General features: G+C 38.0%; 1 protein-coding gene across 8 annotated transcripts in view; it reads right to left on the bottom strand.

Annotated features, from left to right (window-relative positions):
• The window catches only part of CHD7 (chromodomain helicase DNA binding protein 7), a 132,954-nt gene that overhangs the window by 57,834 nt on the left and 47,580 nt on the right, over positions 1 to 27,540 (bottom strand). For all 8 annotated transcript variants that reach the window (XM_059861041.1, XM_059861067.1, XM_059861082.1 and 5 more), the window contains one exon: positions 1,538 to 1,959. In XM_059861041.1, coding sequence (XP_059717024.1) covers positions 1,538 to 1,959 — 422 coding nt within the window. The remainder of the gene's footprint in view (positions 1 to 1,537; positions 1,960 to 27,540) is intronic.

Raw genomic sequence — 27,540 nt, 5'->3', positions numbered from 1 at the left:
TCCTGGATGGACACTGTGCAGGTGTCCATAGGAGAGCCTGCTTTAGCAAGGGCATTGAACTACATGATCTCCAGGGGCCCCTTTCAACCCCAACCATTTTGTCATTCTATGAAAAGGCTATTTTAGTTGATACAGTACTTTCATTTAAAAAAGACATATTGGATGATATATAACTTAACAGATTTTCTAAGCTGTGAATTGCTGCTGTGTATGTAAACCCAGTCCTTAGTATAGTCTGGTACACAGCCAAAGTAAATGCCCCAATAGGGATAGGCTGATCAACTGTAATTTATTGATCAGCTAATAGAACCTGTACACAACAACACTTGATTTTACAAGCCAATGTTTAAAAATTCTTCAGGAAACATCATCTCTGCTAGTACAGAAACTTTTCTATCTTGCTAAAGCATCAAATGACATCTTACTGTCCATCCTCATTTAGCTACAGAACTGTATCAAACCTAACCAATAAATAGTCAGTCTTGCAGAATATATGCAAAGCTGATTCATTAACTGCAATTTTTAAACCCTAATACAAATGGATTTTGCAAACTGATTTGGATTAACCAAGTCTGGCTGTGCTTCCATCTGGAAGTTATATTTTATAACTCTAGCCACATCTTGAAAAACAGAGTCAGATGTTTGGAACAAATTCAGAACAGTTGTAAGAAATTCTAGGTACAAATGAAAAAAAAATATTGAGCTTTAATGTCTTTGTGGTCTCAGTTTTCTTCCAAGTAGGCATTTATAACGACGGTGTTTAGGGACTTGAGGGACAAGGAAAGAATCTGTGTTATTACCTATGACATATTTACTCATGTGTAATGACAGTTTATGCTTTCTTGTACTACTCTGGAACGTTTTAAGCCTATCCTGATAAAGGTACACGATGCTGAATGGCAAGTTAAGAAACCCAGTTAAGAAACATGGTTGAACCATCTGGTCTAACCACAAAGATTTTACGTGAAACAGGAAAATTAATATCATCCCTAAGGTGAGGACACATCAATATCCATATAAAAATGACTTTTTAACAGCAGAGCCAATGAGTTGTGTTAGTATAAAACAGTGTCTGTAAGGGTTGTACAGCATACAACAATGTGAAGTACCTAACTTCTTTGTTTAGGGAAAAACATCATCAAACCATTTTGCTTTCAGCCTTCGTCTCTGAAACCCTACATTAATATTGAAGCAGTTTAATTCCTCAACACAAAAATTCCACCACACACAAAGACAGACGAGCATTAGAGGAGAAAGAGTTACTTTTGAAATCTAACACATCCAGAAACTTTTCTGCCTTGAAAGGAAAAACTAACCTTCTGCCTTTCCAGCTTGCTTAAAATAACTGAGAAGCCATAAACAGGAAAGTCAAACAAGAGAAATGTGCCCAAGCTTCTCAAAAACATGATGTTGTAGATGGTATAAGGCAAACGACAAAACAAGATTTCCTCTCCACCCACGCTATTTAGCACAGATGCTCTAGAAATCCCACAAACACAGTTTATCTCTTACTGCATATACAAGTTTCCTGACTTACCTAGCCTTTTTGCTGGTCTTGGGTTTTGGCGTGGTATTTTTTGCTTTCTTTTCCTTTGGCTCTTTAGGGGTCTTAGGGACTTTGGGGGTCTTGGGTTCCTTCTTTTCCTTGGGTTCTTTAGGATCCTTCGGTTCTTTTTTTGCCTTGGGCTTTTTCTTTTTCTTCTTGTCTTCTTGGGAGCAATCCACTGAGTTTCTGCTTAGATTCTGGCTGTCAAGTCCCCCAGGAAAGTCTTCCTTACCAAAACCTTTACTGGGACCTTCAGCAGCAATGTGATTGTTTTTCTTTTTCTTTTTCTTTTGCTGTGGCTGCGGCTCAATTGACGGCAGATAATCATCGCTTTTCACTAGCTGGGTATTCGGTCCACTAACCTGAGTCATATCCGGCACTGGTTTCTCTAAAAAGGGCTCCGACGGAGAATGCTGAGAGAGATAAACAGAAATAAAAATTGGAGATCTGCAACTTCAATTTCTAAAACTTTGCTCTTTTGGAGCATGAGGTAACAGAGGGAGAAAATATTAATTAACCTATTAACAAGAGTCAGCATATCTGAAACACTGTGCAGTAATACAGTAAAGAACAATGCTTTTTGCTGTCAGAACAGTAGCAAAATGACCAGAGATTCTTCATATATCAAGGGTATAATTATTCTAAAGCTTGTATAAAGTGGAAATAAAGAAAATATTTAGTCTTTAACATGTCAATGCAAAATTAAAGCAATTGTTGTTTCAGACATTTCAAAATAGTTGTTACTAGAATTATTAACTTATTAAAAATTATTAAGCTGCACTGGAATTTTTTCCTTTGGGGAGAAAATTGTTAAACTTTGTTTCTAGACATTTGAAGGAGAATAAAAGTGTATTCACAGGCTATATTGACAAAAAAATAATTAAGGCAATTTACATTGGTTCATCTGTGACAGGAGGTATTTTGATCAGCAAGTCAAGGATTAAGCCACTTGAAATTGTAATACAAGGTTACGTTTTATATTAAAGATCCACTGCTTCCAGCTTGTACTCAAAACAGATTTGTTCCTGCTCCAGATTGGACAGAGAACTACAGTAAGTACATATCAGTTTAATACCAAACTTACAAACTACAGGAAAACCTATGTATAATTACACAAATGTTAAATACCTAAACTAAAATATATTGGATATAGAGACAACTATTTTCACTTCAATGGTACTGTTCTATACAAAGATCCATGAGTCTGCAGTCAAAAGATATCTAAGCTCCACCATGACTTTGCAGCCTACCAAAGCTCTGACCTGCTTCTCTCTGCCTGCCCATGGTTATAAATGCAGGACGACAGTGCTTTTCTAGAAGAAAAGTAATAGCATGACACTGTACTGATGCCTTTCTCGCATCTACATATATGGTCAGATCATTTTACCCACCCTCTTTCTCTCTCTGTTTCTCCTACTTTTCTGTTCCCTAAAAATTGTCAGGATGACTCAGGTGGACTAATCATGGTATAAAAGGACAGCCATTTGAGATATTTGATCTGCTGAACTGTGGAGAAGAAAAGCTAATAGCAAATAAGAATTTTACTTCTACGAAAAGCAGCGTCAGCGTAACTGCAATGTTCTTTGCATTTCCTTTTCTCCATTTTTTTGTCCAATGGCACTTACTGAAAAGTGGCAAGCATGCAAATGAATGACTACAAAACCAATCCCTAAGCATGAGGAGAACTGATGGGCATATACTCATAATCAACTTCAACCATCTAGAACTAAATAAAAATGCACTTAAGATTTAGGAAACAAAATTCTTGACAATATTACATGAGAAAGTGAATGCATATGTATATTTCCAAATATATTAATACAATTTTCTGAATGTAAACAAACTGAACCAGTGCAGTCCCAACTACTTTTGCCATTTCTTCACAGTAACATAAACCCACTGTGCACTGAGCACACTCAAATACTCAGAAGCAAAAGGAGCAAGGTTGTCAGAAAGGTAAGACAGGAATTTTTTCTGCCGTCTGAGAGGTCTGAATGGTACATGCTACACACTACAGTTCTTCATGGAACAGACAGAACAAGAGGGAAGGTCTGAGTGACAGACTGATGGTCTGCATCTCTTGGCTTAACCGAGGACTTCCAAGGGTGCCTTCTGCATGTTTCTGTCCTCCACATGTTTATTAAGATCCTTTTTAGAGCAAAAGGCCCTAAGTTGCAATGGAAATCCAGGTTATATGAAAACCCCATCACTCGTTGCATTAGCACTGCATCTGTCAGCCCCACTTCAAGACCACCTCATGCTATAGGCATCGTGAAGTATCAATCAAGACCTGTTCCAGAAATCTCTAGTCACCACTGGCATGTAGAGCTCCATGCTGGAAAGTTCACAAAAACTGGGTGTCTGTATAGAAAACACTACCCCACAAAGTCAGTGGTAACAATGAGTTCTGCAGTCCAATTACTCAATACATGAAATGGAGACCTTTTAAAATGTTCTGACTGGTTGTGAATTTGGTTGACTGAATTAAGTGTCTCAGATTTGTTATATGACACAGAATAAAACTTCTCTGTACCTCAGACTGTTATGTGCTTGCACTAGCCATAATTTTTAGGTAGGAAAATACAGGAATATAACTGAGATCATCTGTAAATACTTCTCATCCCTGAGTTTTCAGAGCAGTACTTTTAACCTCTGTTTTTGAAAGATAGTCAATATATTTCTGCATTACCTGCTATTTTGTATCTCATGCATCTTACATTTTGCAGAAAGTCCAAGTGCAAGTTTCACCAATTTTTTCACTGATCTCTCCCCTACCATACTCAATCCTGTTTTAAAATACTACTCACCTGCTATATGTAACATATGAGAACTACAGGGTTTTATTCCATTATTTGTAGATTTTGTATTGAGCAAGTACCTTGAATTTGGCACTACTTTATTAGTCTGCCATATTCAGAGAGACTTTTACAATTACCTAGAAGCTTATGTATAAGGCACAACTTTCTAGAACAAGTCAGAATCAGTCATTTTATTTTTCTTCCTCTTATGCATACAAAACAGCCAAGCCAACAAATATTAAAAACCACAAGAAATCTATTAATGCCATGTACATTTAATTTTACTAAATTTTCAACATTGCAACTTCATTAGTGGTATGACCATCACTGAATCAATATTATATTTTATAAATTCCTCAGTATGCAAAAAAATAAATCCTTGCTGCCTTTGTAAGACTTGTGGGTTGGTTTTGTTGGTTTAAGTCTGAACAACAACTTTCAGCAGAGTCACAAGCAAATCTTTCCAATCTCCACAACAGCAGTGTCAGCTCTTCATGACTTGACATTTCCAGTTTTAATGAAAGGTCTGACCAGAACGCAAGGCCCTGAGAATGGCAGCATTTGCTGCCACACTGGAGTACCCTGTGAAATTTCAGATTCTTACTTTTCAGAAACCTTATCCACAAGAGTCATCCTCAGGCTCTAGAACAACTATACATGAGACTAAAACATTATGCCTGAAACAAATACTAAAAAAACCCCAAATTTATTGCCTTTTATTTTAAGGATCAAGTTATATGCATTACCAAACATAATAATACTATGGTTTTGGTTCATATAATTCAGAATCTCTGGAACTACAGCTACATTGCTGGAACTGCAGCTACAACAAGACAATTCTGCCCTAATTAGGCTTTGTAGGCTGTATTTGCTATTACTTGAAAATATATTACTTTTGCCACGTGCCACTCCCGTTGCAGTTTGGCAGGTTTTGTAATCCACTTATAAATGATTTTCTAAATTATAGCACTTTCAAAGAAAGAGCTGTGAATACTTTTATTTTTCTAGGAAGTCTGTGGCTGTACGTCTGCAATATGCTAAAACCGTTTATCCCTAACTGACAACCCCACATTGCTCCCTAGTGTGAAGCTGTGTAGAAGCAGCACAAATCTACTGAGAAGAGACTGGAAGCAGCTTGAAAGATGCATTTTCTTACCCCAAACCAGTTGTCTGCTCTTTCTTAAGTGGGAGAAAAGAACGAACAACAGGCTTTCACTATAAATATTAGATTAAGCCTACCACAGGGAATTATTTCAAACAGTTCTTCTACTTTAAATCTAGAAAGGATTAGCTCTAGTTACAGGGTCACAATTTCCAATGAAAGAACCCCATTTTCCATTTATAGAATTTTAAAAAATATGTATATTACAAATTTTTTGTCAAAATATGGAAAAAAATTACCTGCATACTTCACAGAAATTGCTTCTCCTGCTGCTTTTAGTAGTAACAAAGCCATAATTTAGCATGTTAGTACAGAATTTAATCTTCCATGGGAAAGAAACCAGTGGAGATTAAACACAAATAGCTATTCATCCTATTTGATATTGCGGCAGAATTATTTTTGGTATTATTTGAAATAAGGTGAAAAAGGTGCTCAAAAATATTGGTGTGTTTACTAGACCCACATCTCTTTAAATCTTTTAGAGAAAAGCTGTTTTTGTAAACATTTAACAAAGAACAGATGGCCTGCTTTAATCATGTGAAAAAACCTGGAGCTCACATTAATACTCCTACCAGCAACTACTGGGGCTAGTCACCTCCCTAACCAGCAGCATGGCACAGCCTTCAGTAATTCCATTTAATTTTACAATGGACATTTTCTCATCAGTTCCCACTGCTCAACAGTTAATCAATGCTATTAACGTGCAATATCACAATGCAGGACACTCCTAAAGATTGCAGCTTATTAGAGAAAAACAGAGATTCTTCAAGAACTCCGAAGCTTTAAAACAATTTGTGGCACAACAAGCTATACCGCATTGTCAGTAAGAACCAACAACACCCAAGGAAATTAAAAATGAAAACCCTGGTAGAGAAATAGAATTGTCTGATTCTAAACTGCAAAATTTCTGGAATTCAAACCTATTTTTGAGCTTCCAAACAGGTATCACCAAGACTTGAAAAATTAAAATCAATTTGCCTGTGTTTCACAGCTGCTTACATTTTTAGAGTGTAAGCTCATTTTCCCCAGCCCAAAGCATAGAGAGCTGTCTCAAACCAGGCCTGTTACGTGAAGTAGCAAGATGGATAAGATGTAGGATTAATCCAATGAGGGCGAGTGGCAGGGAGGGAGGTTAAGGAGGAGAGTCTTTCTGTTGCTTGAACAAGGACTGAACCACAATCAAATGTACTGAAAGCAGCTGAGTGTCACTTCCTTAACAGAGCAGCAACTTGAGCCGACATTGAGCTTTACAAAGTATGAAGCAAGAGCAGCAAAGTATGTGATGTGACTCAGCTAACTTTGTGAAACTTAAACATCAGCACCAAACAACAATTTTTAAAAACTCCAACTTTTTACCAGGACTACACTTTCATTTCCCTTGTAAGTATTATTTCCAGATTCCATGGTCTTTTCCATATTTAAATAAAGATCTACAACAACACCACCTCATTTAAATTTTCTTGAATGTTGGTTTACTAAGTTGTCTAATAGTAAAGCAAGTGCTCAGTCAGTATTGACTTCATAATACGAATCACTGTGGTATGATCTCCATACAATGGATAATTTCACTTTAGGTAAATCATTGCAGAATATTCTCAACTGCAAGCCTGTTCAATTATCACCTTCACTTTGCAGAAGTTAAAATAGTAATCTGTACAAATTCTTTGAAAACCTAACACACACTACAGGATGCTTCCAGCATCAGCTCTAGCTAGCACCACAGAGATCATTCATTTTGAATTTGTATCCTTCCTGATGGGACAGCCCAAAAGGTGTTAAAAGCCATCACATAACCAAACTGCTCCGGGATTCTTCCTTTCAAAGGTTAATGACAGGATTCATCCTCCCCCTGAAATATTTAGAATGAACTACTCATCTTGACTAATTTGGAAAGTTTCTGAGTCATGCCTCTATACATTGCTTTGTCCCTGCAATTCTCAACTCGTCTCATGAATACTTTCAGAATTAGGCCTCTCTTAGTGCCACCTCAGTGTGAAACGTGTCACCCTTTCTAGACCTCCATAAATACTTTCCTGACATTGTCCATATGCAGAGCTCACATATCAGTAAAAACCTTAGAGTAAACAGAAATCAACACCACCACCAAAACTCGGGCCAAACGCCAGTACCTACATTCAGCAAAAGCTGTACAGTATTTTTTCTATACTAGGTGAAGTTCAGAAACATCCTCAAGACTACATTCATGCCTTGTTTCAAAAATATGTTTTACTGATCAGTTTCTTCTCCTTTATTGTGAACGATGATACCTTCCCTTTTCTGTGAAACTACTACCGTGAAGATGTGTAAGTTTCTTTTACTGTACTATATGAAAATACTTAATATTAAACTTAAAATATTTTGGGGAAAATTATTCTGTTTAGAAACAATGGGTATCTCAGTAATTCAGAAACCCTCCTAAGAAAATTGTAGTTCCAAAGACAACTGGGATTTATAAACCAACATGCACTGTCAGTGATTTCTGCAATAAAGGGAAAGACATCACACCACATGAAAGTCTATTTTGCAAATAGGCTTGAAAAGAGTCTAAATTTCTTGACATACCTCTTCAGAACACAGATGAAAGTGCACAGAAAACAGAAGTTCTAGTAATACCTTTCTAGAAACACAAAAAGTTAATGTTTTAGCAAAGTGCTGCTGCAATACCATTTCTTAATCAAGTCTTGGGAGAAAACAGAATAATCTAAGACTATTCTAAGTCATCCCACTCTCTTACTGCTCCTGGGAACCTGCTAAAAACAGTACAATTACAAACAAGTTATAACTTGCTGATTCAGAATTTTTTTAAAAACTCTGGATCAAAAAAAAAAAATAAATCTGATGCCAGCATCCTAACAGTTGAGTGGAAGTGATCAAAACCAATCTTAGTGCCCCCTGCTACCGTAAAACTACCATAATTTCTGATTCGGTGGAGCTGAAAATATCACCCAATTACACTACTTGGAGGAATAAAATCATGCTATGCAAAACACAGAGTTTCTTAATTGAGTCTCAGCACTGCTACAGTAATAGAATTATTTATTTACTGGTCATATACTCTGTGAAGAAACACAGATTTAAAAAGATGAATGATACTAATGTGGCCATCCAAAAAGCAAACATCCCATTATAATTCTACTGCAATTATATGTAGTGTTTTGTGCTCACAGAAGAAGTGAGACCCATTAGTAAACTATGGAATATCAGCCAGCGCAATGAGTGCTGACAGTTTGTTCACAGCTCAAGAAACAACTAACTTGTCCCATAAGAGATGTCCTAAGTTGCTGTCCATTGATCAGAATTGATCAGAATCAGTGTTGACCAGACAATCTCAGACAACTGCCACCCCTACAGTAATGAAGCATACATGCTCCAAATTTGCTTTACATGGAAGACATTGCAACAGCTACCACAAGGATTGTATGTAACTGGTGATATGATAGTCAACAAGACAAATGTTTTATTAATACTTTTTTTGCTAGAGATTACTTCGCAATATAGACTGACTGAGCAGTATAAGGTTACCCCTACTGCAAGCAGGGCAGGTCCTAAGTATTACACAACAACAGCCTGACTCTCTACTCTCCACCATCACTATGTAGACTGGTTGAGGACTCATGATTTTGGCAAGTTTTTACTAGCTCTAGCTGCAGACATATAAAAAGGGTGGGACAATTAGGTACTGAATTCTACTGGTGAAAGCTTATTGCTCATGTTGACAGCCTGTCCACCTCAAGCCTGCCCTCTCCACATGGCCACAGTAAAAGGAAACTTGGCTTTGCGTGTGCTCCATTATCGAGCAGAAGACACGCCAGAACATGCCAACATGTTTTACCACAGAAGTTGCTGACGGTCAGACTTGAGGATGTTAAAGGTATTTTCCAACCTTAATGGTTCTTTGATTCTGCCATGTAACATTTGTATTTAAAAGTGTGTATTCTCTTTGTGAAGTTACGTCTGTGAAGTTATTCCCAGGCACAGCTATCAAGATACCTAGTGCTCACTAGAGAATTCCTTGGATTAGAGAATATCCAGAGATTTACCATCAGTCTTTTCCAACCCCTCTAAGACAAGGCTGCTCATCACCAGGCAAGATAGGGAAGTCACACAGTAAAGTAAGAATGTGTAAGGATGAGTCTTCAGAGAATATAGTACAATACTTCAACTTCTCCAGTAAAGGGGGAATACAAGAGAAGAAACATCTGCACATACTCAACCAAAACAGTAATAATGAAATTCTTATGAGTAAATAAATTTGCATTACAAAAGATTACCTAAACATTTTAGCCTCTATACAGGCTGAATTGTTGCTCTTGGGCTTGTATCCATGTTCCCCACAGTCCCTTTGCTTCACTGTAGAGGCAAAGCAGTTCCTCCAAAACAGACAAATGCAAACACCCTCCTTCTCTTGGGCACAGCCATGCTTTGGAATTCAAGATCCTGAGGGGAGAGACAAAACTGTACTGCCCTGTACATGGAGCCTCCTCCCTCCACCAGAATTCTCTCCATTCAGCTACTGAACATCAAATGCATGGAGATCCATCCTCTCTGAAGGGCAACGTGTTCATGCATCACATTGTATTGCTATCACTATAGTTCCTGTTCACCACTAAACACCCAGAAAAAGAAAATGCAACAAAACAGTCCTGGCTGACTTGGCATATTAAGCACTTAGGGCCCGCCCACAGCAATAAAAGCAATAAATGCCCTCTAAAACTTTGCTTTTTCTGTAGAAGACTAAAGTTGCTCACAGAACCGTTTTCAGAGGGACCTTCAATAGATCACATCTATTCATCTCAATAATCTTTCTGTTATCAAATTTAAATCACAGTGACATGAAGCACATGACACCAGGTTTAGGAGAAAATCAAAGACAGGTATACGTGGCACAAGCACTGGTTCTTCTGACCACAGACAACTGAAAAAGTTCCATCTGTGCTTTCACTGCTGCAAGTAATAGTAGCAGTAATAGCATTACACACCACAACAGCAAGACCGTTTCTATTCTGGTACTTTTTTCCTCCACCCCTTCTAACACCCAAGAGTTACAGAAAAACTTACTTAATAGGCTATAAATGTAAAAAATATAAGGTGATGGGTAATAAGATACTATATTGTATGTTTACTTGGTGAATACATACTATTAAAAAACTTACAATACATGTGTTAACTTACAATAGTATGTGTTAAGTCAGAAGCAATACTTCTTTTTTGATTTGCCAAAGATCTAATCAAGTATTCTCTATCTGAATTCGGAATAAGTACATTTATCTTCTTGTAATATATAAAAAAAAGTTTATTTTAGTCTAAGGAAAGGAGAACAACTATAGAAAGAAGGGCAATATGTTTGAGGTGGGTTTTTTTATTAGATTAAGATGAGGACTTGCAGGCCAGGAAACACTTTTCTCCTCCCTGCTCTGCAGCACTTAAGGATAAGTAAATACAAATGAGAGAAATGTCCACCTGCCTGATGAACATCCTGTGAGCTCCAGTTCATTACTTGTAAGGACAATACTAATGCTTTTTAACAATGAATCACTGAATCATAGCATATCCTGGCTTGCAAGAGACCCACAAGGATCACCAAAGTCCAACTCCAGACCCTGCACAGGATACCCAAAGAGTGACATCATGTCCCTGAAAAGATCCAAATGCTTCTCTGTCAGGCTTGCGGCTGTGACCATTTCTCTGGGGAGTCTGTTCCAGTGCCCAACCACCTCTGGGGAAAAACTTTTTTCTAATATCCAAACCAAACCTTTCCTGACACAACTTCATACCGTTCCCTCAAGTTCTCCTATTGGCCACCAGGGAGAAGAGGATTAGTGAGTGCCCCTCCCTACACTTCCCTTCCCGAGGAAGTTATAGACTGCAAAAGGACCAAACTGCAACAAAATGCAAGGAAAACCACTAGGAGCAGATGGGCACCATGTGGCTACAACTGCATACTGCCCCAATCTGATTACTTGGCATCACTATATGCCTCTGTACTTTATTACAATATGCCTGCACCAGAAGTCCTCAAACTCAACCTTCAGGGTGTCCTGCTTGCACCCTGCTTGTGTATGCACACCTGAGTGGCCTTTCTTCTGGGCTTATCTTCCAGTCTTGGAAAGCTTTAGAAAGACACCAGTCACAGTCAGTCCTTTCAGCCTTCCTGATGTAATTCATACTCTGTTTTGCCATTCTTACCTGCCCCAGGGCAACCTCTCACACCTCATCTGAGGGCACTCTAATGCAAGGGTCTTCAACAGGACTAGCCCACCTCTGAGAAAGCCATCCCAGAGACAGCCTAGGGATCACAGCCACCCAATAAGCCCTCACTTGTAGACGTGACTGAGCTGCTCTTCAGCAACTGAAGAGCACAACACCAAACATTCATAAATAGTAAGATACAGCAACCACCAGTAAAATGCTTTCAAACATATTTTTAGGCCATTACATTTATTATCATATGATGTTTGTTCCAATATAGTAGGAATAGATATAACTTCTCTATCACTTTCCTATCCCCTTCCTTATATACCTAGGAAAACAAAAGCCCTGCATTTTTCTTTTTGGAGTTCCCTACCATCAGCTTCTTGTTAAACATCCATGTTTAAGAAAACTGCATATATAAAAAAAACACCAGTCACAATTTAATGACAAACATGCATCAGATGACAAGGCTGGCGAAAAGAGGATGCAATTCATAGAGAGTCTTTACTAAGAACTTTATCACTTCCCCAATCTGCACACCCCAAGAAATAACAAGTTTTCCCCAAAGGTATAAATATGTATATCACATTCAAGGAAAGGCCAATGGTCTTACATGTTAAAGATTTCAACAGATGTGAAAAGGACTAGAACTCCTGAGTTTTCACTCCTGTCCATAGAAAGGAGTAGTCCACTGAAGTCCCAAGATACTTCCACAATACCACGCCTAAGTATTTTTATTAAATCACAGAGTACTCTAGATTTTCTGTGGTTTGCGATAAAGTATTTTTATAATTTCATCAAGATATCTTGCAGTTAAGAGTGTACCAGATCAAGAAAAATTAGCTGAAAGCGTTAGAAGAAACACTGCCAGCACAGATGGTTTGGTTTGGTTGGAGGTTTTGAGGGTCCACACTTTGGTTTCAGTTTGCAGCTAACAAATGTTCACTTCAATGATATTTTATCTGGATGACTGGAAGAGACCCACTAGGCAAACAGTGCAATGCTCTTTTTCTTCCCTTGCCATCTTCCCCCTCTGCAAGGTGAAGTTGTACAGTGTACAAAAGCAAAAGAGGAAATCCTTTTCATTCATTACTTGTGCTGGTGCCCTTTTTTTTTTTTTAACTACAGCTTGTACTCAAGTCTTTTCTGCTACATATTTTAAAAAACACACAGAATTCTCTGATCACATGGACTTCTAATGCTGAAAAATACTAAGGTCCACCAAAGAAAGAAAGTTAAACCACTCTTAACCAATTATTACTATTATTATTTAATGATTCTAATCTTTACATTTACTTGCTCTGATTAAAAGAGCCTCATTTCAGAATTTTCTCCCAAAAGACCATATTTGATAAATGTTTTCTGATACCATAAGATAACATCCTATGTACTTCAGTCAAGCTGTCTCTACTGTTTATGTCAACTCCAAATCTCTAAGTGTTTAATTGCTGCTGTTTCAATCTCATAGTAAAGGTAAGCATATTTAGTACTAGGAGATTCATAATTTAAAACTGTAAGTTTATGTTTTGACATTCTAAATGCCATTTCCTTAATCACAAAGAAATACCACATCATGGGAGAAAAAGAAACTCCAAAATCCCACTGCCACCATCACTTTTACTTCTAGTAGATGTCTCAAATAATTTAGAATTACTTTGCTAACCCATTTTTATCCAATATTAAACTGTTCTTGTCCAGCAAAAAATTAAAAACTTTTTTTTCAGGAACTGACCAATGAATCAACTTGCAAATGAAACAGCAAACATGCAACGCTGTCTTGAAAAGATTACTTAAAGTTCATTGTAACCCTAAGAAAACACACTGTAAGTTATAAATATATCTTTATTTTTTAAAATTACAGTCTAAATTATTTAAATATTTCAGATACTAGAAAACAAAGAGTAATTGTTGTTACTAAATGGATTTTATGCCCTATTATTTAACTTCCTACAATAATATCTCTAACCTACAGCAGAAGAGTCTACATAATAGACTACAGAAGAGTCTCTTCCCTTGTTACACTACAACTGCTGCCTCATGCAGTTCACAGGATGGATGAGACTTCTGGATTAAATCAGACCTAAATGATTACGACATTAACCTGAAGACAAGGCCCATGTTACCTTGGGAAAGACTACAAGGAGTGATGAAAGCAGTGAACATCAGGAAAGATAAGTTACTTCTTCCTACCAGCCTCAACTCATTGTGATACTTTTTGTTTTTCCCCTAGATGGGCCTTTGTTTTGTTGGGTTTTGTTTTTCCTTTTCTTTTAAATTACATACTCATTTCTTACTAAGAGGGTTTTCCAGCAAAGAACTTGCCATGGGTCTTCCTGAAAACTGCTCAACAATGACTGCAAGAAAGCACCTACTTGGATAACTACTGGCTTCAGCTTCAGGGCAATACAGCCCAGCATAATACACACAAAGAAGCCCCAAATCCCATTACTATCACTCTTGCCTCAGGCAATTCCCTATCCCTCTGTACTGGTTTACTCATATGTAAAATGGAGAATACACTCTATGGAGGACTTAATATGATGAATGAATTAGTGGTTGGTGAAGTTTTGATGCCGTGTGAAGGCTGACCTAGAACAGAGGCTGGGGAGAGTTAAAAAATAAAGTAAGTATTTATTAGAAGGCTTTAATGGATACACCTTGGGCAGTACAAGAGCCCAGCCAGGGCTACACCCAAGATGAACCCAAAATGGACGACTGGTCATGGGGTTTCACATTTTTATAAGTTCCAGTCCATTTGCATATTGGAGTTAATTGTCCAATTATAGCTTTAGATTATGAAGTCACATCCTTCTTGTTTTTCTCTCTTCAGTCCACCTTTGTTTATACTCTTGGGCCTGAAATTTAGATCATTTGTCCTTGGTCCCAAGCTAGAGAAGGAATTGTTTTGTCTACCTACCCTGTGAAGAGAGGTTACTATCCCCTAACATGAAGCTCAGAACTACACACTAAAAAGCAGTACAGAATGTGAAAAATATAAAAGCTAAAACCTGAGGCATCAGTTTAGCTATTTTTACAAAGATATAAAGAGAGTCACTGTATGTAGGAAGAGTCCACTGGGTTCAAGGGATTCAGTGATATTCATTATGGGGTTTACTTGATAATACACAGTCAACAAATTATCAGGCCATACCTCAAACAATAAAACCAAAGTCACTGAAAAGCTACTCCTATCACAGAAGGTTACATACACAGATTACATCCTATTTTATAGGCATGAGGAACGTGTAGTGTCAGTCCTACTTCAGACCTTTTTTAACTACAGTTAGCAGCTTGCCATCATTCCGTAAACACAATCACGTAAATTTTGTGTTAAGTAACATAGTTTAACATTTTCTGTCACTTACTTGAAACTTACTTTCAAAAAGTATATATAAATGTTACAACCAAACCTTCTTGCCAAGTGGAGATACAAGAAGGCAGACTCCTCAGATGTAAGAAACAATTACAGTTTTCCAACACCCTCATCACAGACCTCTTTCAGAGCCACTAATGCTTACACCAACATAAATACTGAAAAGTTTTAAGTGTCCCATATTTAGTAATTGGAAAAAAAACAAAAGAAGAGTTAAAAGCTGCATTGTTCCTCATATACAGGCATTTACTAAAATATACATATGTATTCAAACATTTAACTTTCAGTGTTTAAATTGTTTCTCATGATGTCTGACTCTCTTCCCAAACTACAGCCATTTCCACATTCATTTTCCAATATAGTACAAAAAAATCAACACAATCAAAAACCTGCCAAACCATCCCCAAAAGCAGCCTGCAACAGGGGAAAAAAAATGAACTACATCAAGCCAGTTCGCCCATCTTGTCATGTAGAAGATACCCAGTCTTTAAGTTAAATAATTTCTCTGAGGATAAAACACAATGCAAAGACAGGTTTTTCCCTTTTCCTCTCCTGTGTCCAGATAGAAAAGGAAAATAACCTGGAAAGTAATTATTTGAGCAATGGCTCTCTTACATTTTGTTTTCAATACACTCCCAAATAGTTAAGCAGTAATTCTAAAAAAGTCTGATTAACCAGCCTTTGAACACCTATGGTTGATCAAGTCACAGAAATCAAAGAGTAAAAGGTACAATGTATCTTCAGCAGTGATGCATTTTATACCAATGACACCTATATATTATGAGAGAAAAACCACTAAAGATTTAATGGTGCCAATTAAAGAAGCCAAGAGTTTGCATGGCTCAATGGCTGAGTCATAGACCTTTTCCCCATAATAGGTTCCATTATAGTCCTGAACTCAAGCTGTGGGAAGAGGATTACAGATGAGTAAGAGAATTAGTATTTTTAAATGTTATTGCCAAGGAAGGTGTCCTTTAAGCATTACACAGCTGAATGAATGTCTCTCCTAGCAGTAGAGCAGCTTGTACTTACTCACCATCCTAGTTTTAAGTGAGAGTCTCAGAACTCCCTTCAAAACACTAGCACAGAAATTAAGCCTATCAGTGTAGAGCCCTCTCAAATTTAATCAGTATTTCATATGCATTTCCAAATTTGAAGTATTTCAGTACTTGTAATTTTTGTGCCATTCTATTACCCCAATTTTTAAAAATTCATATATACTTCCATAAAACAATGTAAGACTGAATAGCTAAAGACCAAAATAGTTTGTACTTAAACCATAGGGTTGTCTGTATACAACTGGCGTGATGTACAATGAGGAAAAGAAAATTAAAATATTCAACTGCCTCTCAGGATTGCTTCCAGTAAACCTAGGGAAGCATTTGTGCCAGAGTAGAACATTGCACAACATTCTGATCATCCACATCAACAACAATCACACCTCAGGTACAACTACAGATTATCCTGAAGAAGTCCAAAGGGAATTTAACTTACTTTAGATAGATTGCTATTTATCAAAACACTGACAGATCCTAATACAGTAAATGAAAATTATTAAGATGGGTAAAATTGACACCAGAGCAAATTCAGTATGAAACCGGCATCTAATAAATTTAGGACAGTCAGATTTCTGTTCCAACATTCAAACTGATCTGGGTAAGAATTTCAAAAAGCAGGAATACTGGAAGTAAAAGCCAAGTGCTCTTTGACCTTGATAAGGTTTAGAAAAGCAGTTCATAAGATGGCAGATGGGACAACTAGAAGCTCAACTCAATGGCCCAGACAACCTTTACAAGTAATTTGCTTCTAATGACTGGGAACAGTAAAAATCAACATCAAAATCTTGTTTACATTTAAAAATAAATGCATTTTAACAAACCCAATTTGGAATATGACAAACATCAAACATGCTGGTAAACTTGAATATATAACCAGAAAAGAGTTAAATATGCTTAGAAAAAACATTTATGTTTAATTTTCTTAAAAGAAAGCATGTATTAAGCAGACTAATAGGTCTGGTAAAACAAGCTACTGCTCACAAGAATTTTATCTTCAAACCCGAGAAAAAGGTTTGGCTACCAAAAAAGCTTTTCCAACTACACTGGCCAAAATAGTCATAAAACCCCTGTAGTATTGCCTGTTTTATAAGCCTTACATCACACACATCCTCCTTAAGTCATCACAGCTATGAATGTGACTGCTCAGATACCCCAAAGAAAATCTCTGCAATTTCAAACCTGTTTTTATAAATTTTTTTCTTTGGGAAGTAATTGTCTCTGTATCATGACTATCATTTGCAACAATGCTGTTCAAAATAGAAAGGGCTGCTTATTAAATAAAGATGCCAGAGTACCAGTGTTCTTTTGCAATAACTTTTCTATTCCCTGGTTTGGACAATTTTCCCCAAACATTGCAGAAGTCATTTTTATTTTCAAGTACTCCAGACAACAGAGACTTGAGAAAAGCAGAAGTACACAATTTATTAAATTACTGGTCATCCATTATTTGCTCATTTACGCAGTTACATCATTTCAGTATTAGGGATATACTTGTAAGGAGTGGGTTAGCGCAGGAGGGAGCCAGTATCCAGTTGCTGGGCCTGTGTCTTAACCTGCCAACCAGAATTTTGCATCTAAAAAGACTCCTGAGAGAATTTCACCTCTTTCTAATGCTGTCTTGGAAAACTTGTTTTTCCTCAAGAACTTCCTACACACATCCCTAATACAAGAGATCAGAATCAATGAGGATAAATGAAGCTAGAACAAATTCTTCCCTCAGAAAAAGAGGAATTTTTTCCATAGAAACTACCTCATAGCTCCCAGCCCAGAAGTCCACAGCCTGCTTTGAGGGCTCTCCAGACTAGTTACTCAATAATCTAAAAAGCCTTCTTCTATCCCCACCCATTGGGGAATTGAGTGGTTTATAGAACTGTTTGGTTTTAGGCTAAGTTTGATACAAACCAATGTAGAAACACTTAGAAAAGACAGAAAGGAGCAAAAACTTTCATCTTTTACACCGACTAGTAAGTCTTACACAGTTGATAACTGAAAAAGCATGACAACCTGCAGATTATACTTCAACTACTTACAATCCAAGTTTTCTTAGATATTTATTTTCTGCCCCACAATGTTTTCTTTGCTTCACTTATGAATACAAGCATCTGCCTCTTCAGTAGCTACAACTCATAGACCATATTTCTGAGTTAAAAGATGCTGATCAAGATTTAAGTAATTCTGTGTTTTTAACTTGCAAGAAATAAATTGGTGGTTTTGTAGCACTGAAGCAAGGTAGGCATTTTCACATGCACTGCTAATATGCTTTTTATGTACCAGTCACCACAGTTTCTGCATGAGAATTTTTGATTATCCGATTAGACGTAGTCAGTAAAAACTCTTTAATTGCAGGAAGTGACATACTGAAGCTGCAGAGGTTATATTCTAGATCTATTAGAAGACAAAGTAACACAGAAGACACCCAAAGGCTTTTTTGAGAACTTGTAAATCCACTGGAGAAGTCAAGCTGACATTCGAGAAAGCGTGCAGGAGCTGACAAACAGGCAGTGCTAACTCAAGGCAGGGCTTCTGAGGCAGGCACCCCTCAGAGCAGAGCTCCAGGCAGACGCGGAGGATCTCACCCAGGATGGTGGGGGTGGAAGACAGAGGAGGTTTGTGGTCACCTCCATAACCCCAGGCATGTTACCATCTACATAGTTCCACCCTTTGAAATGGAAACAGTGACCATGTTTGTGTGACCCACCAACAAATTCCCTCTGATTCAAATTACACAAAGGTTATCTGATGGAAGAAGTTAACAGATATGGAGGGTACACATCACAGGCTAAAGCCATCTTTTTCTAGGTGGCTTACTAATACTGACCTGTCAAACTCAGGGAACTTTGGTTTCACGCTGACACTTCCCACTACAAATCTTACAACTGCCCGGAAGAAGCTCAGCTATGTCCAGATCCCTTCAAAGTCAAAGGCAAATATAACACATAACAAATATAACACTGGTCCTTTCACAGCCTTTCCAAAAAAGGTGGCGCTATACAACCCATAACTTTCAGGTGAGGTGGATACACCATCAGGAGCCAACAGAGAACACCCTCCTGGAGAGATAATAGAATGGATCGGATCAGAAAAGATTTTAAAGGCAATCTAGTCCAATCCCCCTGCAATAAGCAGGGACATCTTCAACTCAATCAGGTTGCCTGTTCAACCTGACATTAACGTTTCCAGGGATAGGGCATCTACCACCTCTCTGGGGAACCTGTTACATTGCTTCATCACCCTTACCATAAAAAAGTCTTTCTTATATCTAATCTAGACCAGTCCTCTTTCAGTTTAAAAACATTACCCCTTGTCCTATCACAACAAGACCTCCTAAAAGGTCTGTACCCATCTTTCTTATAAGCCCCTCCTTAGGTACTAAAGGACTGCAGTAACATCTCTACAGAGCCTTCTCTTCTCTGGGCTGAACAACCCCAACTCTCTCAGCTTCTCCTCATAGGAGAGGAATTCCAGACCCTTGATAATCTTCGTGTTCTTCTCTGAACTCACTCCAAGAGATCTATGCCTCCCCTGTGCTGCAGACCCCAGAGCTGGATGTTGCACTCCAGGTGGGGTCTCACAAGAGCAAAGCAGAACAACAGAATCGCCTCCCTTGACCTGCTGGCCTCACTGCTTTTGGTGCAGCCCAGGATACGATTGGCTTTCTGTGGTGCCAGCACATTTTGGCAGGTCAGGTGCAGTCTTTCATCCACCAGCACCTTCAAGTCCTTCTCAGCAAGGCTGCTCTCCACCCCTTGAACCCTCAGTCTGTAACTGATACCCTGATGAAAGTCTAACAGCTTGCCCTTGGACTTGCTGAACCTCATGAGGTTAACACTGATCCACTCCTCTGGCTTGTCCAGTTCTCTCTGGATGGCATCCTGGACCTCAGGTACATCAACCTCCACATCCCGCCTGGGGTCATCTACAAACTTGGTGAGGGCGCACTTGATCTCCCTGTTGGAGTCACTGATGAAGACATTGAGCAATACTGGTCACAATACGCTTTCTGGGACAGGCGGTCTCTGCACTTTGCTTTACACTGAGATGCAACCACTGTCATTTCAGACACCAGCCTGAGCAGATCCCATCAGAAGTGTGATTTATGCCACACCATAGAATTCTGTTCTGTTAACTTTCCCTCTTCCCCCTTTTTTTTCTGTTGTCAAGATCTGCAAGCTTCTAGTAGTGGACATACAATTCTCCTAATAAACTTCCCACATGCATATTGCTGTTTATCATATAAACCTGCTCTCCTTAATCAACTTTCCCAGGCCACATAAAAGTAGTCTGCAAGTGACTTCAGAGGTATAACAGACCATGGTTTGGAAATACCAACTTAAAGAACTATTAACAGATACACATGTGACACAAAACCAGAAGTAATCAGCAGTAATCAGCTCTATTTTTCTTTTGTGGTGGGAAGACTGCAGTTCTCCATATGGCCTTTTCATTGAACTATTTTACTAACTTCAATATGACAAAATGGGCTTGAAATCACAGACTTGATAAAAATCCATTGATGTTATATTTGCTGCTAAGAGCCATTTATGCCAAAGAGCCCAAGATACTTCTCAAACTCTTTAGTCACAGCAACAAATGAAAACAGCCTTTGAACATGTTAGCTATGGCATGTCAAACGTAGGCCTTTCCCCAACTCCTCTAGTAACTGAACTAAACTGATAATTAAATCAGAATGTGTCATTAGAACTGGAGGGAAGATGGGGAGGATGGAAAACAAAGTGCAAAATAAAAAAACAAACAAAAACTCCAAACAAACAAACAAACCCCCTGAAAACACACACACAAAATCAATAAAAACAAGAAAAAAAAACCTCACTAAAAATCCCACACTTCATTTTCTGTGGACAAACACCTACTTCCTTTACCAACTGAGGTAACTCTTAATTTTAATTTAGATTCTCCAACCAGTTTGATTAACATAGTTCTATAAGACACCTTATCTTTAGTGCAAATATTTTTAGCATCTTCGTTCCAGACATTCTTAACACAACCTATAGTAAAATGTAAAAATCCCTATAGGCAGATCTTAAATCAGACATGCCTACAGCATACAGGGTTATATCATAATGTTATATTGCAGATGCAGAGCTGTGTCTAAAGCAACACTTTTAACCTACCCCTGGCTGCCATAACAGTTTCTGAGTTACATTTTTGGGTGTTGCTGTACAGAGCAGCAGGGAACTGCAGAAACTCCTCACTGCTGCAGGGCATCTCAAGCACACCCACCAGGAACACTGAAATACTGACACCAAACAACCAACCTGTGTCAGTCAGCAAAAATTCTTCCAGTCCCAATCTAATACCCTAGGTACAGCATTATTTGGTTTTCAACAAGTTTCCCTGAAATATTTCAAAGGAGGCCTACAGAGAGAAACACAACCAAGCAGTATTCCACGACTGGAGGCATGTGTCCCTATGTCCATCTCTGACAATGCTTGCCCCAGTAGACATCTGCAAGATCCCATTAACAAACAGACACAAATAACAACTGCAATGCCCAAAGTTTTAGACCAGTTTTAATGACTCTGTATTTCATACACAGCTGTACAAGTAAAATGTGATGCCAACTTTTTAGCATAAGGTGTTGCTTTAAATTCCAACATGCACTGTGTATTATAAGCCTCTCACTATATTTAGCAACAATTGGCTGGTACAGAAAGATTTCTTCCAAAAATAAAATTAAGGACTTCATATCATCCAGTGCTCACATGTAAGGAAAATTACAATATTATCACACTTATCAGCATCTTGCAGGGCCAAAAAAGATACCAAGTACCAGAATGCAAGTGGATGGAGGGCCATCTGGAGAGAAAGGAGACGTAAAAGCAGAGTGGAAAAAACAAGAGTTCATATTGACTACTAGACATTAGAAAGTTTGTTATGAGTCTTCTCTCCTCTTCCAGGAAAACTACATCCAAAAATCTGTGGAACTATTAACTTCTCAGTCAGTCGAGTCATGTTATTTTGTTTGCAGGAGTTACAGAGATGTAACAGAACACAATTTAACTAGCACAATTGACATGGAGTTTTTTTTCTGATTCAACCAATTAAATTATTCAGTCTGTTGTAAGAAAAGTCTACTGTAAGTGGGCATATATTGGGAACTCAAGTATAACATGAAAATTTCCTCTACGACTACAATAACAAGAGACTACATTTAAGAAAATACAAAAAAATTCATATTTTAACATAAATACTAAAAAAATGGAAGTTGAAACCTAAATAAATGTTTGCCACTTCCTACAATGTTATAACAATATATCAATGGCACCTTTGGTTTTGCATACTATAGAATAAGTGTTGCATTCATGAAGACAAATACTTGCAGTTTTCCAAAATGAAAAGGTTAATAATATGCCATAGTAACCTGCCAAGATTCAGAAATCATGACTTTAGAAAGTTAAGATTATGGACTTTCAGTACTTAAAGGGGGCTTATAAAAAAAGCAGAAGAGCAACTTTTTAGATAGGCAGATAGGGACAGGGCAAAGAGGAATTGTTTTAACTATAAGAGAGGATTTAGATTAGATGTTAAGAAGAAATTCCTTCCTCAAGACAGTACAGAGGCACTGAACAGCTTGCACAGAGAACTTGTGCATGCCCCACCCACAGAAACATTCAAGGCCAGGTTGGATAGGGACCTGAGGAACCTGATCCAGTGGGTGGCACCCACATAGGGTTAACCCACTCCAGCATCCCTGCTTGTGGTGGGGTGGTTGGAACTAGATTCTCTTAAAGGTCACTTCCAATGCAAGTCATTCTATCATCCTGCAATTTCTTAACATTTAATTTCTACAGCAGAAACCCATGCAATATGAACCCATTCCCAGAAGTTCTTAATATTTTGCTTGCTCAGCCTAACACAGGAGCTGCTCTCTCCTTAGCTTGGCTAACACAGTAAAACCACTGAGGAGGAGTACAGGAAAGAGCTGGATCCCAATCCTTGGTACTAAGGAAAAACAAAAGCAAAGGAACAAAGATTCCTCCCAGCCCAACAGTGAAAAATCAGAGAGATCCACTTTTTTCTTCCACATCTTGTATAACTGCACTACTGTCACATTAACCTCTACAACTATCAAATTCCTACACAAGAAGTGGGATTTTCTGCTTTTAACTGTTAAGACTGGTAGTCTCAGTCTTCTTGAGCTGCACTCTAATGCAAGAGTAATACTGGAAGGACTGACAGAGAGCAAAGAGGTGGCACATTTCAGAGTAACAGATACCTGAGTAAGAATTAAAATTGGGGGTTTTATGAATTTTAGTTTTGAATAAATAACAAAATTCAAGGCCATCATCTCTATGTTCCTCTTCATAAACAGAGGCAACACTATTGGCTACACCAATCTTGCCAGGAAGAGAGAAAATTGTAACTAAGTAGGTAATATATAAAGCACAGTAAAATCAAAAAGAATGATTTATAAACTCTGGAAAGAGCAAACACACACTCAGATCACTTAGTCATCGAATCTCTCAGTTATGTTTCCTCAAAAAGATGACTAAAAAAATTAATCTGAGTTTTATTTCTAACTTGCCATGCTTTTAAACAATTCTGTATGCTAGGGAAAAAAATCCCATTTGGTACTCAAAGAAGACAATTCACTAACTGGGACTGGAAGCATCCTCAATATGACACACACCAAATGAAATTGTGCCAAGCTCTTTGGTAGAAAGGGGATATTCTTTCATCCCTTCAATAACAAAACAGTTGCAAATACTTTAGTTGGAAAACAGCCCCACATCTCTAAAAAAGAAAACACTCCTGAAATCAAATTAGTCATTCATATTTGTGTGGAGTAAGAGGGAAGTTGGGAGAAGCCGGAATGTGGCCTGTTTGTCACTAATTCAATAAAGATAAAGCTTTCTAAGACTTCTAATGAAAGTTTTAATTTATCAAAATATGAGGGAGGACTCTAGGACTGGTTACTGAGGGCAGGTACTATAAAAAAAAAACAAGCTGTGTAAAGGTATTAAAGGGCCTGAAAGCTCACTGGAAGAGGAAGGGGCAGTCCCAATTCTGCCCCAGCAAGCATTCCCACTCCTACACCACCAACTTGGGTGATTCTGTGGTCACACAACAGAGAGCTGCCAGGAACATGACCTAGCCAGATAAGCCCATTCACCAAATGATCAGGCAGGTGCAAGGAAGCAGCAAAGGTTCTGTATCCCAGACCACAGCCACCTTCATCTGCATGTTTTTTGGGTTTTTTTCTAAAGCAGATTAGATATTGAGAGTTACTGAGCTCACACAGCTATGCTGGGAAGCTGTCAGTGGGCTACATGCCCACAGCAGGGTGACACAAAGGTACACCCTGAAACAGGGAGAAGATCAGTAACAGGCACCACCGTACCAAATGGCTGCCCCTGGCAAGGGCTCAAGAGGCAGGTGACTCAAGCAGAGAGAGGTGGAGTGATTCTCTAAACTTCTCTGTCCTCATTTTAACTCAGACATTGGCCATTTCCTCTCTGTTCCTACTATTCAGCACTGCTCTGTCAGATCAGCTCAGCCCTTCCCTGCCCCTTCCCTGATCATTGCTTCCTGTCCACACTTCCTACTCTGCTCCTATCAGCTCGCAAGAAGCAGCTTCACTATCTTTAAACCACACTGGCAAATTTGAGAATATTTAAAAAGAACAGATGTACAAATAGATGCTTTAACCACTCACGGGTGTAAAACCTTGCTCTTTAGCTACCACACTTTACAACTCTTTTGAGAAGTCTATAAATATTTACAGATAGCATCTCTAAAAAAAAACCAAACAAGCATTTTGTTTGGGTTTTTTCCCCCAAATCCAGACTACATTATCACCAGTAAAATACATGTATCATCATACAGTTAAAAAGAACTGAAATCTGACAACTCAAAAGTGAAAAGCACTGGCTTACTGAACTGAGAGAGAAAACAATTACAGACAAAAGCTATAAATTACACTTCAAAGTGATGGTGTCCCATCATAGTGGGAACTGACACTCCACAGGGTCAATTTACTCCACAGAGGAAATAAGAACACTTATGCATGTTTGTGACACTTTGATTCAAGATACAAGCAAGGACAGGATAGCTTAAAATAAATGGATGCCTCAAATTCCATGAGAAAGAGCCGGACAGAATCCCACAACAAGGATCCACAGTAAAAAGATAGGAAATTATTTCTTCACCTGCAATTTGTTCCTTATTAAGACTGCCACTGTATTTAATGAAAATTTAAAAAAAAAAACAAACACCAAAAAAACCCCAAAAACCACCAAGCATTTTCCTTTCATTTGCCCATATTTTCAATCATTGTCTCTGTAGGTCGATGATGACACAGACATGAGTGGTTTTATTAGACTATCAGCTTTCAATCATGAAAAAAAGTTTCTCTGAAACAAGAGATTTAAATTTGTTCAAATAAAGTAGGACAACATCTTCAACCATGGGAAAGTAAGATAGCTGTCAAGTCCCACTGGAAGTGACCATCAGCAGCAGATAACACAATACTGAAGTACTAAACAAGCAGCATAAATTTAAAAATTTTTCTAGTTGGGTGATACCTCAGAAAATGCTAATGATTTCAGGAAACAATACATTCAGGTCATCTACATCTCACAGAAACTTTCAAAATACCCACGCTGAAGAACAAGTTGGGTAACTCTTAAACCTACAAATCACTATGCTGAAGCAGACTTATGTTTTCATGTTAATGCTACAAACTGGCTTTACCCAAAACTTCAGAGAAGACAATTTAATGGCACAAATTATTTTCATCACAGTCAAATCATGGCACCTGAGGGAAGAAGTATTCTTGAAGTAGCTTGTGCCTCCTCAACAGTAAAAAAGACCAAAAAGTTCATAACAAAACCACCTCAAAACTACAAATCTTTGGCCCAAAGGCCTATTCACTGAAAAATCACTTCAAGCACTTTATTTACAAAAGCACAAATAGCCTTTTCAAGGTTGATGAAGAAATAAGCCTTTGGATATGTTAATATTAACTGTTAGATTGGAAAACAACTGCAAAGTTTCAGAATATGAACTTTTGTTGGACACAGTACTTCATAATATTATATCCTTTGAGAGACCTGCATGGAAACTCACTCACAGATGGATCAAGTTATCAGTGTAACAGAAAATTCTACTCCACAGGGGTGAAATAACTTCAACACTTCCGACCAAAGGTAGATTTTACAGTCTGTTTTTCTTTTAGTTGGAAAATTTTAGTTAATTACATTGCTTACATTGCTCAAATACAAAAATTCTTCAGACCCCAACAAAATACAGCCTGTAAACTCTAAAGACAAAAATACTGCCATCAACCTTTACTTTAATATGAATACTATGGATTTTCTTCCCTTTTTCTCTCCCAGTACTATCAACAACCTCTTATTTTGCCTACATTTTCTCCATATATATTATAGAAATACACACACACTCATGTTTATCTACACATAAAATTAATATACAATTGTAGCTAATAAAAGTTCAGTATTAGGGGGTTCTTAATTCCATTTAGTCTGGCAGTTTCAAAAATCTTGCCAACATACACTGTTTTGCTGGTCTGTGACTACTTGAAAAAGGAAACTAGAATTTCCAGGGGCAGGCAGCCAGGAGACTTTGCTGAACATGCAGCATACACAGTACCCCAAAAGACCAGCTAGCAGTCATGTGAAATAGCCTCTGCATCAAAACAAAAAGTACCCAATAGTGTTTCTTGGGGTTTTTAAAAATAAATTTGATTTGTTCTACTTATCAACAGGAAAATAGTCCAAAAGTTAAATACTCAAGGGATTAAAAAGCCAGCAGCTCTCTCTGGAGATGTGGGAAATTGCTTATGAATATTATTTATGGGCATAATCCTAACTATTCAAGTGGCATCATTTGTTACTATGTAAAGTTACAGGAAACACTGAAAGATAATTAATGGGAAGACAGTAAGTAGTCAATCACTTCTTATTACTCTTAGCCATTAAAACAAAAACCCAGGGGAGAATCAACTTCATTTTAGTGTGCTAGCAGAAACTGATTTAACCTCTACTTTCTGCCAGGTTAGAATATTGCATCAAACCAATACAGCTAATTATAGTTTTCACTAACATCCCTTTCCATTCAGGTATATCCAAGTATAAACTAAACTGAGGCAGCAACACGGAGTTTGAAATTGCAGGAAGGGCCTGTGAAAGGGGTGACCCAGCTGGTGACTCAGCAGGACTTTCCCTGCCTCCTCCCCTGCAAGGGAGGGCAGGAAATTTCAAAAGAATGTGTTCATACCAAACACAGCTATGAGTTATGATTTAAAGCAAAGTCACATGCCCACAGATAATAAGGCCAGCAGAACAACCTGGCAGTGAACCAGTAACACACACAAAATTAGTTCCTTCTCCACCAGAACCTGGACACTGCAACCCAGAATTCTTCAACAC

Source organism: Haemorhous mexicanus, chromosome 1 (genome assembly GCF_027477595.1).
Source record: "Haemorhous mexicanus isolate bHaeMex1 chromosome 1, bHaeMex1.pri, whole genome shotgun sequence".
In the NCBI taxonomy this organism is placed as follows: domain Eukaryota; kingdom Metazoa; phylum Chordata; class Aves; order Passeriformes; family Fringillidae; genus Haemorhous; species Haemorhous mexicanus.
The sequence above is the reverse complement of the archived record's forward strand: the minus strand, read 5'-3'. Positions and strand labels throughout refer to the sequence as shown.